Here is a 14,970-nt window from a genome sequence, read left to right on the forward strand (position 1 = left end):
AGCTTTCTCCTTGAATAACTCTTGAACCAGATGCTGCAGCGGGTTGCAGCTGGAGATATTGGATCTTTGGGATATCAAAAAGATGTAGTGCAAGTTTGGAGATGAAATTCCAAGCGGAAAAAATATTCCAATGTTGGTATTTTTACTTCTCTTCAGATGTCCAATGCATCTGCCTTGGATTGTAGTTGAGTGAACCAGGAGGTCCAGTCCTTGCTGGTAGCTAGAGTGGCTTAAGTTTGGTTGTTGATCATGTTGGTAGATATGTTGGTAAAGGCAGTGAGACTCTTAATTGTCAGATTTGATAGTATCTAAAAATGTCACAGTGATAGAAAAATTGATTGAAGATAGGTTGACTGATTGTATTCTGGGGTGTGCTTGTGTGGATGAGGCTGGGGCCTGACACCGGTTTTGATGTTCCTTCTCTAGGCACCAAGGCTGCACAGAGCACTAGCCACTGCAGAATCACTAGCCACATGTCCTCAGACAGTACCGGTACAGACAGTTTCTCTCAGTCTTCCTCTCCAGTCCCAGATGGGATGTCCATAAACTGGCTTACCATCTGACAATATTATTTTAGGCTTCTATAGGTATTTTAAGGTTAAAATATACTTTAGGAGGGTAGAATGTAGTAATTCCTGTAGATTACTTAGCACTGTACATAGCACGTAACTAGCTGCTTAGTTAGGACCTTTCTGTATAACTTACGGAGGTCTAACACCTCTAAATAATTATCCTGTTTCTGTCCTATCGTACCACACTAGCCCCTCCAGCTCGCCCTTGGCTTGGCATCGTCGCTTTTGTTGTAACTACATACGACGTCGGTGTCAGAGCGACCCCAACCCCTTCTCTCCCGCGACATGCTTATAGCAGTGTCGCTGCTCGTGATATCACTGACAGCGTTCCTCTACCATCGCCCACCATCTGTCTGGAGCGCCTGCGCCTGGCTTCGACGACTCCCTGCTTCGCACCCGCCTCCACCCCCCGGAGCGAGGCAGAAGCATGACGAGAATAACAGCAAGGTGAAGGATGGTGGACATGAGAAGCGCAATATCGATACTACCGGCCTCCCCACCTTCACGCTGGCGCAGCAGGGCGGCTCCAGCGATGACGACTCCGACAACAACAGCGGAGAGGATGGCAGCCTCCCACCACCCCAGTTTCCAGCACTGAACTCGGCCCAAAGAGCCTCTGCACCGGCCAAGGGAACCCTGATGCCGCCACCCACGATCAAACCGTCGAATTTGCGCGCTCTCGCTGCGCCAACGTCTGCAACCACACTCCGTGTTCCTACAACGGGGCCCCTTCCGAATCGTGGGCCAGTACCCTCTCGCACTCCTCGAGCTTCTTCCGGCACCAATCCGTCTACCGAGCCTGGAAGGACGACCAATGCACGAGGCAAGGTACTTCTGTCGCCAGGGCATTCCCCGCTCGACTGGGCCAACCTGCAGCGCTCTGGCGAGAATCTCTCAGGCGTGCCGTCGCTAATCCGTGTTACTCCTTCAATGCTCAAGCACAACAATGGACGAAAGGGAAAGCCGGCGTGGTCGAGCTATCAGGGCAAGGTGTATAACATCACGCCATATCTGCCCTTTCATCCCGGCGGCGAAGGAGAATTGATGCGAGCGGCTGGAAAGGATGGCGGCAAGTTGTTCATGGAGGTGCATCCGTGGGTCAACTGGGAGAACATGCTGGGCGAATGTCTTGTCGGCATCGCTGTGAGCGAGGATCAAGAACAGCGCTCCTTGGCCGATGGGCAAAACTTGGATGAGATGGATTGAGCGTGCCGAAGATGTGATAGATATGATACCCCCTAGATTTGAATGCACTGTAACCTGCATAGTCGAAATGAAGGAGTTGACAGGTCGGGAGCAAATGCATGTCGACCGTTATCGTAGCCAGAACGCGAAAAGCTTCAAGCATGTGCATCTATGCTTGTAGCTTCGGGAGATTACTTCACCAAACTCCAAGCGCAACACGCACGAATGCCACCAACAACGCTGCACAAAGCGGAGACTACTAGTCTAGGACACAGGTCACGAATTGTGTCCGGATAGAAATATGCGAACTGTAGTTATTGCAAAGGCCCTTTAGGCTAGTGGCTGTGGTGGCACAATAAGGCCATTCTGCTCGTATTCGACTGGATTGCTCAAAGTCCCGATGTGCGGCAGAATCTCGACCTCCACTACATCCCCAGGGTGCAGAAACCTGGGCGGATTCATCGCATAGCCCACACCACTCGGTGTTCCCGTCATGACAACCGTACCCTTTTTGATTGTCGTCCCTTGGCTCATATAACTCAGTAGATAGGGTACTTTGAAGCAGAAGTCGTCCATAGTCTCGCTCTGCCGCAACTCCCCATTCACCCTCGTCTTGAGATACAACTTTGCCGGATCCGGTATCAATGCGGGACTCACAATCATGGGTCCCAACGGGGCGTACGTGTCGAAACCTTTGCTGAAATTCCACTGGGGCACCGTCCCGGCGATTTTTGGGTCCCGCTGGATCTTCCGCGAGCTGACATCGTTGCCGCACAAGTAACCCCCGATGTACGACATGGCCTCGGACTCTGGCACGTTCTTGGCGTCGCGCGAGAGTATAAAGCACAGCTCGCCCTCGTAGTCAGCCTGTTCGTCTTGGGCCATGGCGGGGATAATAATGGGAGCATTATGGTCCTGGATGCAGGTGTTTGCTTTGATGAAAGTGGCGGGATACGGAGGTAGCGTCCGCCCCCCTTCCTTGACTGCGAAGGTTGTCAGTAAAAGCAACATCACTGCGGGTGGTCCCGAGCCGGCGTACTGTGCTTGATGAAGTTCAGTCCAACGGCGCGGATGATGGGGACCTCGGTTTGCGTTATGGGGCCTAGCAACTGCTTCACCGTGACCTCCTCGTCCGTGACCCTCGTCTGCTCGTCGAAGATATCCCCATTGACTACATGGATGACCTTGGCTGAGAGGCCAGTTTCGGCAGTCGTCTTCCCGACATCATAGTCCTCCGAAGGAAGCATGGGTTCGCCTCTCAGGACACGTCCGTCCGTGGCCTCGAAGCGGATCAAGCGTTTCCATGCGGGCGCCATAGTCTGCGAAGGTGCAATTGGCGTTGGGAGCCGGAGGTCAAGATGACGGCGGGGATAGATATATACATGTATATGCACTGGTGACGGAGGGCCTGGAGTGGGGCCGGCAAAGCCATGCCATCGATCGGAACCGGCGGGATGCAGGTTCGGAATTAGGTAAGCAAGTGATTCGGAGCTACTTCTGGGTGCCGGCGCAAATTGGCGTTGCCATAGAGTCGTAGAAGGTGGGTGGCATGGAGGGAGGGATCCATGGACGCATGGCACAGGTACGGAACCGGGGGCATCTTTTACTGCAAAGACCAGGAGCGGTAGAGTCCTTGGGTGGAACTCATGGGTATCATAATGTCCGCCAGTTGCCTGCTACTTCCATTTCATGCCCCTTTCGCTGCCCTCAGAGCCTTCGAGATGTTCAGCACTTCTTCCTCCACCCCCTCCTCATCGTCGCTCGAAATACTGCCAGCGACCAGCATGCTTGCATCACCGCCCTCGCTTCCTGTGCTCCCGTCTTCGACGTTCACTTCCAGCCCTCCCTCGTCTTCGCTGAACCCCTCGAACTCGTCACCATCGCCCGGGTTGGACTCTGCGTCACCCCCCGCGGATGCCGGTGCTCTAGTTGGCCGAGCTCCCACGTTCTGTGGTGATTCTGTTTCATCATCTCTCTTCCTCTTCCTGCTCATTTCGCCCAGCTGGCCTTCACGGCCCTCTCTGACCGGTCCGCTCGCTCCGCCGCCTTTGCCGTCCTTCATGGGTGGCGGTGTAAACCAGGGGATCTTGCCGCGAATCCAATCATTGAGCACAATCTTTGCGCATCCGTCAAAGTCTGGTTCACCACCCTTGAGAAGTCTCCCTTGTTTCCTTGCTAGCAACTCCAGGAACGTATTCGCATCCATGTGCTCGTCCACCTTGATCTCGTACGTGCGCTGCATATGCTTGGGCTGTACGCGTTTGAGTACCGCGTCTACGTATTGCGCTGGGTATTCCACGTTCTCAACTCGTATGCTCCCCCTCAACAGAAGGCTTTCATCGCTGTCGGATTGATTCGGGGGCACGATACCCGGGCAATCGATTAGGTAGATGCGCTTCATAAGGGTCACATATTGCCACACTTTGGTCTCTCCAGCGATTGGGGCGACGTTGCAGACCTTCTTTTTTCGGAGCGTGTTGATGATGGAGGATTTTCCCGTGTTCGGATACCCAACCAGACCGACGGATATTTGCTTCCTATCCGAATGGAGTGATGAGAATTGACGAAGCAGCGCGATCAATCTGTTCAGGTCAAACGCGAGGCCATTTCAGAGTGCATGAACTAAGACTTACGATCCTTTGCCAAAGCTATTGTTGATGGAGGCGTGAAATGCAAGCGTCGGAAATTGAGTAGACAAGTGTCGAACCCACGCGGCCTGTGCTTCAAGTCAGAGTCCGCCATGCAGAAAGCCACGAGCATGTTTCAGTGGACAAATGTGTGAAACGAGTCTAAGAGTGCCACCACGGAGAGCTGCGATGCAGGGTCGGCCCTCAACTCAAACGTAACACGCAGACTCTGGTGACCGGCAACCAAAACGGAGGCCAGTCTGCCCGCAACCATAACGGCTACGGACAGGCGAGTCGTGATCGATCTCCCAAAGTTGTAACAGAATCTATCCATGGACAAAAGGGACAGATCCTTGACTTAACGATGGTATGCAAGGCGAGGAGAAAGAGATGTCGGATTGGGGAAGTCGAGGGGTTGAACTTACAGCCACTTTGGACGGGACAAGGTCGACCTTGTTGAGTACAAAGACAAGGTGCTTGTGTGGAGCTTCCTCCCTCAAATACCTTTCGACGCTCCTGCACCTTGTTCCCACCGGGTCGCGGGCATCAAGAACATGAAGGATGACATCTGAAGAATCGATGACCTTGTACAACTCATTCCAGATTCTCTTTGACTGTCCTTTAGAGAAGATGCTCTCCCTGGCCGTTGTAAGAGTACCGTCCTGTTCGGCGTCTCCCTGATCCGCATCACCCGACGTGCCCGAAAGCAGCTTCGCCTGCTCCAAGCGTTCCAGGTATGTGTCGTGCATCTTGCCGGTCCGGCCAGCGAGGTCATCGACGGAGCTGACGTCGAGCTTGACCCTCTTTCTCTGCGCCTTGGGGCCGAAAGTGTCACCGAACGATTGACTCTCGACTGCGATTTTGGCGGCATGTTGTTTCAGGCCATTCACATTGGGTTTCTCCTCAATCAGGCTCATCGGGAGCTTGTTACGCTTCATGAGATATGTGGTCGGATCCGACGCCTGCGCTTGCACTGCAGATCGAAACGACTCGAGCGCATCTTGCGAGATGACTCTGGTAGCGTTGAACCACTTGCGGTTGGGCTCTACACGGGCAATGGGCCGGTCGCGGCTCTGGTATGAGGCGGCCTTTGTGATCTCTCCGGCGGCGTTTCTCTGGGCCTTGCCGTCCTTGAACATGTTCAAGGTCTTGATCTTCTTCGCATTGCTGTAATCCAATTAGCTGCGTTGCGCACCCAGAAGGGGGCGGCGGGAACTGTACCGATAGAAATTCTCGCCCTTGACCTTGACGTTCGCCATGCCATCGCCCGTCTTGCCCTGCCGCTCCTTGCGATTTGCTTCTTTTTTGTGGGTACCCATGACGACGAAATCCTGAGTTGCACCGTCAGGAAGTAGGGATCTGTAGGGAGTGGGAGTGGTGAAGGAGGGCGAGTTGAGGAGCGGCGAAGATAGATACAATTTTGGGGGAGGCGGGAATTTCTGTTCGCAGCGTGTCTTGGCGGCGGAGGCCCCTTGCACTTTTTCGCGACCAGCAAAACACCACCGCCTCAGAAGTCCGCACAGCAACCCCTTCCGCAAGACGGCGCCGGGTCGCCATCCACCACCATGCCGCCGCGTGTGCCCGTCTGCCTCTCCCGGACCCCGCAACCTCCTTCCCCATGCCATCATCTATCTGCTCCTTTGGCGCGTGCCTTTTCCTCGACACCCTCCGTCCGCGCCCTCGGGCCCGAGTCCCCCAACTACATAGAGGTCCCTAAGCCTCTGCAGCCCACCGCTGTCTCCAAACCGCACATCAAGGGAATCCTGCCTACACCTCGCAATGTCTTCAAAACACGATCGCCTTTCCCCAAGGAGTCGGAGGAGTTTTTGAAAGCCTCGACGCCCGACCCAATAAGGGTCAAGCAGCCCGGAAGGTACAGTCGAGATGCCGAACTTCGACTATACAAGCAGCGACTCGCCGACGCGCGGAAGACTGCGCTGCGAGAGGGTGTCAAGGAGCTGCATCAGCGGAAGGTCACCTCAGAGGCACAGGAAAAGGCCTCGCTCCAAGAGCTTTTTGCCGAGAGGCGGGCAGCTGCGATGGCACCGCCCAGAGAGGTCGATGTGTTGACCCAGACATCGGTGGACAAGAACATTCGTGCGTTCCTCGAGGGCACCCTGCCGTCCACGTCCCGCTTGAACATCTCCGAAGCACGGCGAAAGGCGTTTAGGCGGAAGATGGCCAGGCATGCAGCCGTACGGGCGGCCCGCTTGCATGACCTGTACACCAATGCGAGGGAATTCATTGTCAACGAGGAACAGCTGGACGAGGCGATCGAGAAGGCATTCGGCACCGACGAACAGCCCGTTGGCTGGGATAACAAGGGCAAGCAAGTCGTGGGCGCAGAGTATGGCAAGAGTCCATGGGCAGGCCCGATGCCCGAAGGCGTGCTGGAGAGGTTACAGAAACTACGGGGAGGAGAGGGAGTGGGCCTGGCGAAGGAAAGAATGAGAAAGGTTGCCGAGGAGCTGACGGGCGGGAAGATGTGAGGACCTTGTACATTATGATGTTGCTTGTGTGTACTACTGTAGATTTTTTTGCCCTTCTGGAACGAGAGCATAGCTCTTTTGCATCTAGGGCCATGCACTGGGTTAAATATTACCACCGTGTGTTGTCGCAAGTGCGTCCCAACTCCCATTACTGGTAACGTGTTGAAGAAACCTCTACACAGTAGTACCTGGATTTCCTATCATGTTACGTTCTTCAAGTATTACTGTTATAGCTGTTCGACAAATATGGTACAATTATACAAGTATTAAGCTCCTGGGGCGGTGCCTGCTGACCAAGATTTGACCGTTTCCATCAGTCTTCAGTGACTGTGACACATCCGCACAATACTATGTATATGGGCTTCCATCATATCCACTTCCCATGTTGTCAGGGCACATCAGGTGGCTCTCCATTCTGTACGGCCTCAACCAATGATAACCATGCTGTCTCTGAGGCGCGTTGCGGTGGCATATCCACGATTCTCTTCTCCCCCCGTCCCCACAGCCCGTGGTCAGGTCAATGTTGCTCTTGGTCACGCCCCCTGAGCCTCACAACACACGACTGATCAGTGCTATCTCGGACCCCATCCGTTCTCCTCGATTGTCAGCAACAGTCTGACCGATACCCTAGGGTAGCCTCGTGAGTCCCTGGAGCTGCTACCCACGAGGGAGATTGTTAGGTATGAGATATCCTTATACTTTAGGGGGCGCGAGCAGGTGAGTTTCAAGCTCAAAAGAGGTGTCTCCGTTGAGAATATCAGCATCCTAAAGGACCTGAGAACTAAGAGGAAGCTCCAAGACAAACATCCAGCCTTTATGATGGTGAACTAGGCTTCCCAATTTTCCTCAAGGTTCGTTTCCTGCGGAATGGAGCCTACCAGAAGCTTAGAGGCCGCAGTGATACAGTTTGAATGCCCTTCCGCACGTACAAAGAATGTGACCGCACGTAGTATCAAAAGCAGAATCGGAGGTTGATGGGACAGAGAGAAAGATGCGTATTACAGGAATGTGTAAAGTCTTTTGAAACGGGTATTTGTAGTTAAAGCGCGTGTGCAAACCTGCTTCGCTCTCGGCTAGTTCATGTGTGTGTACGGATCCGGGACATTAAAGTTCATCAACATAGCAACGACCTCAAGTAGTTGATGGGTTTTCCTCAAACAAGCTATCGGGCTACCCACGTTAGACTTCCGAGATTTCTGAGCCGCAAGCCGTCCAGGCCTCCTGGGGTCTAGGGCTGGGAGGCTGGAGGTTCTAGCACTTGAGGTTAGTAGATAGCTACGTGAGAATGAGCTCCTAATACCTTATCTTTTTCGTAATTGTCTCCCTGCATACAGACCCAACCTTAGGAACTAGAACGCACCGGCCGTTATAGGATAGCACCTGGACGAATATCCTCCCTTAGCCGATCTCGACCAAAATTCAATTTCGGCCAATTCGATCCCCTTGCAACGGGCCGCCGCTATACATACAAAGTGCAACCTAGAAGAGTGGGTGTAGATACTCTGTGAATATCATCATCCACAGTGTGATGGGTGATGGAGTGTCGTCGGATCAACCTCAGGTCGCATTCACGCACCCCTGTCAGACGCGGGCGCTAATGTACCGTACCCGCTATTCCCCGATATGGACAAGCTTCCCGTGCCACAAAACCACAGCCACATCTTCTCCTGCCGAAAGTCGGCCGTGCCATGCATCATCTCTCAATGGCTCACAAAATACTGTACAGCGAAATCTCCTACAACGTGCACGCCGCTGAATTCCTCCCCGTAGCGGGCCCCAATACCCGCCATGACTGACTATTCACGCCCTGTCACACCCGACACGCATACCAATGGCATCTTAACGCCCCAAACGCCCAGGAATACCGGCCTCGCCCTCACAGAATACACTGCAAACCCCTCACCGCCCTCTGACTCGCCCAAGAACGAAACCAGCAAGCTCGTTCCAGATGCATTTCTGCTGCCAAACGGATACCCTGATGTGTGGAGCCACTCCCTAACGTGTCCGGTACAAGAGCTTCTGACTTGGATTTCAGTACCTTCGTCTTATCCTGACCTCCAAGGTTTACGAGGTCGTCACCGAAACTCCCCTGAATGTAGCAACCAATCTCAGTAACCGCCTAGAGTGCAATGTCCTGCTCAAGCGCGAAGACTTGCAGCCCGTCTTCAGCTTCAAGCTGCGGGGTGCGTATAATAAGATGGCGCACCTGTCGCATAAAGACAGGTGGAAGGGTGTGGTTGCCTGCAGTGCTGGTAATGCTCCCGACTAAGCATCTTCTTCTATCGTCTCACCACCTCCCAGGAAACCATGCTCAGGGTGTTGCCTACTCCGCCCGCCGCCTGAAGATTCCCGCTACCATTGTCATGCCCTCTGGCACTCCTGATATCAAGCACAAGAATGTCTCCCGCCTCGGCGGTTCCGTCGTCCTGCACGGGGCTGACTTCGACGCCGCAAAGGAAGAAGCTCACCGCCTGGAGAAGCTACACGGCCTTATTTCCATCCCACCCTTCGACGATCCGTATGTCATTGCTGGCCAGGGTACGATTGGCATGGAATTGTTGCGACAGACAAGTCTTGAGCATCTGGAAGCAGTCTTCTGTTGCGTTGGGGGCGGGGGCCTGATAGCAGGAATCGGCGTCTACATCAAGCGCATAGCGCCTCATGTGAAGATCATCGGCGTGGAAACCTATGACGCGAACGCCATGGTCGAGTCGTTGAAGGCAGGCAAGCGCATCGTCTTGAAAGACGTCGGACTTTTCGCCGACGGCGCGGCGGTCAAGACAGTTGGAGAGGAGACTTTCAGGATTTGTCAGGAGGTGGTAGACGAAGTGATCCAAGTGACGACGGATGAGACATGCGCCGCTATAAAAGACATGTTCGAAGATACCCGTTCCATCGTGGAGCCGGCTGGTGCCCTGGCACTCGCAGGCCTGAAGAAGTGGGTTGCAAGGAATCCGAGCCCCAAAAAGGAGCGCGGTTTGGTCGCTGTTGCCAGTGGGGCCAATATGAATTTCGACCGGCTCCGCTTCGTCGCCGAACGCGCCGCCCTTGGAGAGAACAAGGAGGCCTTACTCTCGGTTACCATACCCGAGAGGCCCGGTTCCTTTGCACAGCTCGTGGCCCAAATACATCCAATGGCTGTCACCGAATTCAGCTATCGGTACAGTGGGCCGGATTCCGCCAACATATTGGTTGGCGTTGAGCTGAAAGCGGCCACCCGATCGCGCGATCTCCGGGATCTTTTCTCTCGTTTAGCGGCCGAAGGCATGACCGCACACGATCTCTCGCAGGATGAGCTGGTCAAGACGCATCTCCGCTACTTGGTAGGTGGGAGAAGTAATGCAGCCGACGAACACCTTTTCATGTTCCAGTTCCCGGAGCGGGGCGGCGCACTTTACAAGTTCCTGCACACGCTTCAACCTGGCATGAACATCTCTCTCTTCCATTACCGGAATTATGGGGGTGATGTAGCTAAGATCCTCGCCGGCATTCAGTGCAAAGAGGAGGACCAGGATAAGTTGACGGCGTTTCTAAAAGCTATCAACTACCCGTATGAGGAAGTGACGAATAACCAAAGCTACAAGATGTTCCTGAGGCAGTGAAGGTGTTGGCCATGGGGCAATGATCATGGAGTGTAAGTTCCCTTCGAGGCCTTGAAAGCTGTGTTGGTCCACTTCGGGGTTTTGGCGCTGATATCATTGTATATCCACGGTAACCTTAAATAATCAAGACGAGGGCGTGCAACATGATGTCCTCAGTACAGAGACACGGCCATCCCTAATTGGATCGAAAAATCCCTGATACACATCCCTAGCCGATCGTTGACGTGCTCCTGCGTTTCACTGTTCACATGAGATGTCATCAATGAATCAGAAACTGAACCACACCTTGATGATGAAGACGAAAACACGAGAGCCAAGCACAAAGGAAGCCCGACCAATTGGTCAGGAAACGAAAGTAATATTCAGCACAATGTAAAGATTCTTCCCACGGCATGCCCGGCATACCAACTAGCTGAACGTCCCCTGGGCTATGGGAGCAGAAAGTCAGATTGCCATAGTGATGCCAGAGCTCTATGCTCCCATGCTAATGGTGATGCGAGCGCGAGATTGCGATGCGGATAAAATACTCCTCCATGCCATATGATGCTCCCTCTTAACCTTAGCACTAGTTCACTTCCGCAGTCCTCACCCACCCCTTGGGTTCAATCCTCATTCTCTTTCTCGTCCTCGTCCTCGCATCATCCCTCTTAGCTTCGGCCTCCGAATACCATCTTGGATAAATTGTCGTAACAGTAGGCGTGGTAGCTGCCGACACCGTTTCCGCACCCGCCCTCCGGGCCAACCTGAACCCCTCAGGCGGGCCATCTGGACCCCAAGGATCATACTGCTCCTCCGGGGGCAAGTCTCCAGTGAGGCTCTCGAGGATATCCAGGAACTCATCTGGCTGAACTGCATCGACATCCTGGCTCTGCTGTTCTTCGTCTAGAGCTAGGACTTCGGCCATTGGGTCGTTGAGCTCCAAGTCGACCTGCCCTGGTAACGTCGATTTTTCTGGAGGCTATTTGTGAATTAGCACTTGTACATTTCTCACCATCGCTTTGGAACAGAGATATGGCTGTGCAGCCTTTCAACAAGTGAAACAACTGAAGAAATGGAACTGGATCCATGTAAGGGGAATGGTGCGCAAAAAGCCTCAGATAATGGACCTGTGATGGGTGAGGAAAAAGGTGTCGGTCGATTGCCTGTTTTCCAACGTGCTGACAAGTTCGATCAATGGTATTGGTTTATTACCAGTCGATCAGTGGCCGTTGTAATGATGTACCTCTCAGGCTTCTCCATACTCCCCCGTAGACCTCCACGCCCATTCCCGTGCGCTATAGTGGAGGGTGGACTGGGCCGAGGCGCAGCCTTACTTACCTTCGTACTTACCCTAGGTGAAAAGAAAAGGGACACAGAGAAATTGGTGGAGCAGAGCAAGCAGAGCATCGAGCGTATAAGCACATGATAGAAATCAAACGTACACTTGGAACACTAGTCGTAGAAGTGGAGGTAGTCACCACAGTCAACGTGGCTGTATCAGAAGCCGGTTCAGTTGTTGTCGCCGTCGCAGTCACCGTGTCAGTGACTGCTCCTGTGTCAGTCGTCGCCGACAAGGTCGCTGAGGCTGTATCAGACGACGCTGTATCAGTGGCCACTCCTGTATCAGTTGCCACCGAAGTCACTGAAGCTGTATCCGAACTTGCTTCAGTGGTTGTCGCCGATGCTGTATCAGTGGCTGCTCCCGTATCGGAAGCTGGTTCGCTGGTTGGCGCCGCCGATGTTGTGTCGGTGGCCGCTCCAGTATCAGTGGCCGCCGATGAAGCTGTATCCGAAGTTGGTTCAGCTGTTGCCGCCGACGATGCTGTATCAGTGGCTGCTCCTGTATCGGTGGCCGCCGAAGTCACTGAAGCTGTATCAGAAGCTGGTTCTGTGGTTGCCGCTGTTTCCGTCGCCCCCGAAGTCACCGAAGTATCAGTAGCTGGTTCAGTGGTTGCTGCCGCTGACGACGCGGTGTCAGTGGCCGCCCCTGTATCTGTCGCTACCGAAGTCACTGAGGCTGTATCGGAGGTTGGTTCAGCGGTTACGGATGTTGCTGACGCTGTATCAGTGGCCGCACTGGTATCAGTCGCCACTGCAGTCGAAGTGGTTGGAGCGACATAGAGCCTGTTCTGGAAGATGATCAAGTGATCGGGACCGCCGCAGTATTGGGTGGCGTCCCCGGAGCACACAATCGAACAAGCGGTTTGGGGAACAGGCGTCGAAGACCACTCGAACGGTCCGTTGCCGCAGCGACATGTGGTGCTGGTGCCGTCTGGCGCAGGTTCAAGAGCGAAGTACTGATCGTCGGGGCAGAGGGTAGCGCACACGTCCCAAGTCTTGGAGCCACTCGTGAAATTTGCTCCACTGAAGATGGGAACTCCGCTGGTGTCGTCAATGTCTTCATAGCAGCCAATGTAGTCGTGGTTCGCGATGGTGGTATTGTCGGGGAACTAAGAGTTGGTTAGTTCGCTGTGCAGAGCCAGTACGTAAAGATTAGTGCTCTATGTGCTTGTGCTCTGCTCTGCAAAATAACAACGAAGGAAAGAAAAAGAAAAACATAGAAAAGCTGCAAGTTAGTCATTCCTCAACTCCACGACAAGGCAGAGCAGAGGTGACGGAAGTAAATTTTGGAACAAGATTATCGTGTTCAAAGAGCAGATCAAGAATACGACAGCCAAACGACGGGCCAGGAGGGGTTTGATATGAACTGGGAGAAAGAAACGGCAAAGGGAGGAATGGAGGACGTTGGCTTTTTAAAACATATTGTATTCCCCTAGAAACAAGAACGGAAAAATTGGAATGGGAGTTTTGGTCATTCCAAAACAGTATCTATTTCATCTCCCTTGCTCTGCTTGCCCGCGGCGCGCAAAAGGAACGGAGGCAAGGGGGAAGCAGGTGTACGCGTTCTGCAGGCGCAGGACACATACCGGCGACGGGTACTACTTGGTTCGTAACAAATACCTACCTGCTGGACTCTCTCCATCCGTCTCCAATTTCAATGGAATGGACATATTCGTTTCACCCTCATGCAACCTTCACGCTGTGCCACCTGGCCGGTGCTTGTGTAAGACCTTAGACACCTGAGGCGCAGCATGACTGTGCTGCATATAAGGGGTTCTGGAATCCGTTCAGACACTGTGCGACGCTGATTGAATGCCGCATACTTCACAATGTGGAAGTCACATGCTGCATATACACAGGCACCCACAGACATGAAGTACTTTACAGTGAGCCATAGTCAGTGACATGCTTTGAAATTCACAATGGCATCAAGTAAGCATGTTGTGACGAGGTCTTGGGCGAGGGATGGCGTGTCCAGCGTGATGGGCGGACCATGGTGGACCGAAAGGTGGGGTTGGGCATACTCTCGATGTACATTTACAATTCGTCCTTGTCCACGCCTTCGATGGAAACCAGCTCCGTCTCAAAGACTATGCACGTTAGCATAGAGTGCCTCGAATGAGGGCGCCGACTTACTCAGCACGCTGTTTGCAGGAATAGGACCAACGCCCCTCTCGCCATAGGCCCACTCGGGCTGGATGGTCAGCTTCCTCTTCTCGCCTGGGCACATGTCGAGAAGGCCCTGATCCCACCCCTTGATCACCTGGCCTTGGCCGACAGTGAAGCTGAGGGGCTGGCCGCGATTGTATGAGGCATCGAACTCGGTGCCGTCCGTCTCGAGCGTGCCACGGTAGTGTACGTTGATCTTGTCACCAGCGACAGTCTTGCGTTTGCACTCGGCGGGAACGGTCACTTCTGTCTTCAGGTGCTCTAACCACAGGCATTTAGCTAGGCAACAGTGTCCGGACCGACCTGTACGTACCATTGTTGATAATGTCGGCGAAGACGGCGGGAAGGGCGAAAGCAAGGACGGCGAAAAACTTCATGGTCGTGGATACTGAATTGCCAATTGTTAGGAACTGCGTCGAAAAGGGTATCGTTCGAAACTGCAGAGGGAATTGACTTTTGCAGGGCTTGGGGGGTTTGGCGGAAGACTTGCGGACAGATGGGCTGTTGTTGTACTGTATACTCCGTATATTCGGACTATCCGACTATCGAGGGGCTCGTGGTGGAGGTGGCGCCCGGGATCTGTGGGGAACCTCTGCCAAGTGCGCTAGACCGTTCTGGGCACCCTCGCCTTCCCCGTGCCCCCGTTGGAATCGATGACATCAACTCACCCTCTCTTTCCCATCCATGAATCTACTCCTGTGCTATGTACTTACTTGTACTACTCGCTAACACAGTAGTAGTACGACAGATCCATTCCTCTGCACTTCTCACGTACAGTCCAACTTTTATTTTTCTTTTCTTTTCTTTTTCTGCTATCCTATTGACGCTTCCTCCCCGGCCGCCGTCATCACCCATCCACCTCGCTCAGCGACCTGGGTTGCGACCTGTCTTGCGACCACCCTTGTTCCTCTCTGCTATCTCTCCGATATCGCAGCCTTGGAGAAACTCCCCGCCTCAGTAATACAGCACAGTCTCATCAATACTGTCAAAAAGCCCGAGGCAGCTG

General features: G+C 53.6%; 7 protein-coding genes across 7 annotated transcripts; 4 read left to right on the forward strand and 3 right to left on the reverse strand.

Moving 5' to 3' along the window:
- The first annotated feature begins 743 nt into the window (after positions 1 to 743).
- Positions 744 to 2,003, forward strand: EI97DRAFT_433715 (uncharacterized protein). Its single transcript, XM_033798443.1, has one exon. The coding sequence runs from the start codon at positions 858 to 860 to the stop codon at positions 1,776 to 1,778; it is 921 nt and encodes a 306-aa protein (XP_033653309.1). The 5' UTR covers positions 744 to 857; the 3' UTR covers positions 1,779 to 2,003.
- EI97DRAFT_55028 (fumarylacetoacetate hydrolase family protein-like protein) lies at positions 1,933 to 3,258 on the reverse strand. Its single transcript, XM_033802906.1, has 2 exons — positions 2,797 to 3,258; positions 1,933 to 2,740 (listed from the first exon to the last, which is right to left on the reverse strand). Exons 1-2 carry the CDS (start codon positions 3,071 to 3,073, stop codon positions 2,088 to 2,090), a joined length of 930 nt encoding a protein of 309 aa, XP_033653310.1. The 5' UTR covers positions 3,074 to 3,258; the 3' UTR covers positions 1,933 to 2,087.
- A 186-nt stretch (positions 3,259 to 3,444) lies between these two features.
- On the reverse strand, positions 3,445 to 5,703 carry EI97DRAFT_378654 (NGP1NT-domain-containing protein; the record flags this gene model as incomplete). Its single annotated transcript, XM_033795672.1, has 4 exons — positions 3,445 to 4,339; positions 4,391 to 4,473; positions 4,810 to 5,551; positions 5,606 to 5,703. 4 exons carry the CDS (start codon positions 5,701 to 5,703, stop codon positions 3,445 to 3,447), a joined length of 1,818 nt encoding a protein of 605 aa, XP_033653311.1.
- A 191-nt stretch (positions 5,704 to 5,894) lies between these two features.
- EI97DRAFT_433717 (uncharacterized protein) lies at positions 5,895 to 7,120 on the forward strand. The gene has a single exon (XM_033798444.1). The coding sequence runs from the start codon at positions 5,950 to 5,952 to the stop codon at positions 6,871 to 6,873; it is 924 nt and encodes a 307-aa protein (XP_033653312.1). The 5' UTR covers positions 5,895 to 5,949; the 3' UTR covers positions 6,874 to 7,120.
- A 1,541-nt stretch (positions 7,121 to 8,661) lies between these two features.
- Positions 8,662 to 10,475, forward strand: EI97DRAFT_378574 (threonine dehydratase-like protein; the record flags this gene model as incomplete). The annotated part of the gene is made up of 3 exons (XM_033795669.1): positions 8,662 to 8,853; positions 8,909 to 9,125; positions 9,175 to 10,475. 3 exons carry the CDS (start codon positions 8,662 to 8,664, stop codon positions 10,473 to 10,475), a joined length of 1,710 nt encoding a protein of 569 aa, XP_033653313.1.
- Positions 10,476 to 11,405: 930 nt separating this feature from the next.
- EI97DRAFT_433719 (uncharacterized protein) lies at positions 11,406 to 11,896 on the forward strand. The gene has a single exon (XM_033798445.1). It carries the CDS (start codon positions 11,527 to 11,529, stop codon positions 11,878 to 11,880), a length of 354 nt encoding a protein of 117 aa, XP_033653314.1. The 5' UTR covers positions 11,406 to 11,526; the 3' UTR covers positions 11,881 to 11,896.
- A 1,672-nt stretch (positions 11,897 to 13,568) lies between these two features.
- Positions 13,569 to 14,507, reverse strand: EI97DRAFT_433721 (uncharacterized protein). The gene is made up of 3 exons (XM_033798446.1): positions 14,278 to 14,507; positions 13,932 to 14,225; positions 13,569 to 13,885 (listed from the first exon to the last, which is right to left on the reverse strand). Exons 1-3 carry the CDS (start codon positions 14,339 to 14,341, stop codon positions 13,833 to 13,835), a joined length of 411 nt encoding a protein of 136 aa, XP_033653315.1. The 5' UTR covers positions 14,342 to 14,507; the 3' UTR covers positions 13,569 to 13,832.
- Between the last annotated feature and the right edge of the window lie 463 nt (positions 14,508 to 14,970).

This window comes from Westerdykella ornata (genome assembly GCF_010094085.1).
Source record: "Westerdykella ornata strain CBS 379.55 unplaced genomic scaffold EI97scaffold_12, whole genome shotgun sequence".
Classification (NCBI taxonomy): domain Eukaryota; kingdom Fungi; phylum Ascomycota; class Dothideomycetes; order Pleosporales; family Sporormiaceae; genus Westerdykella; species Westerdykella ornata.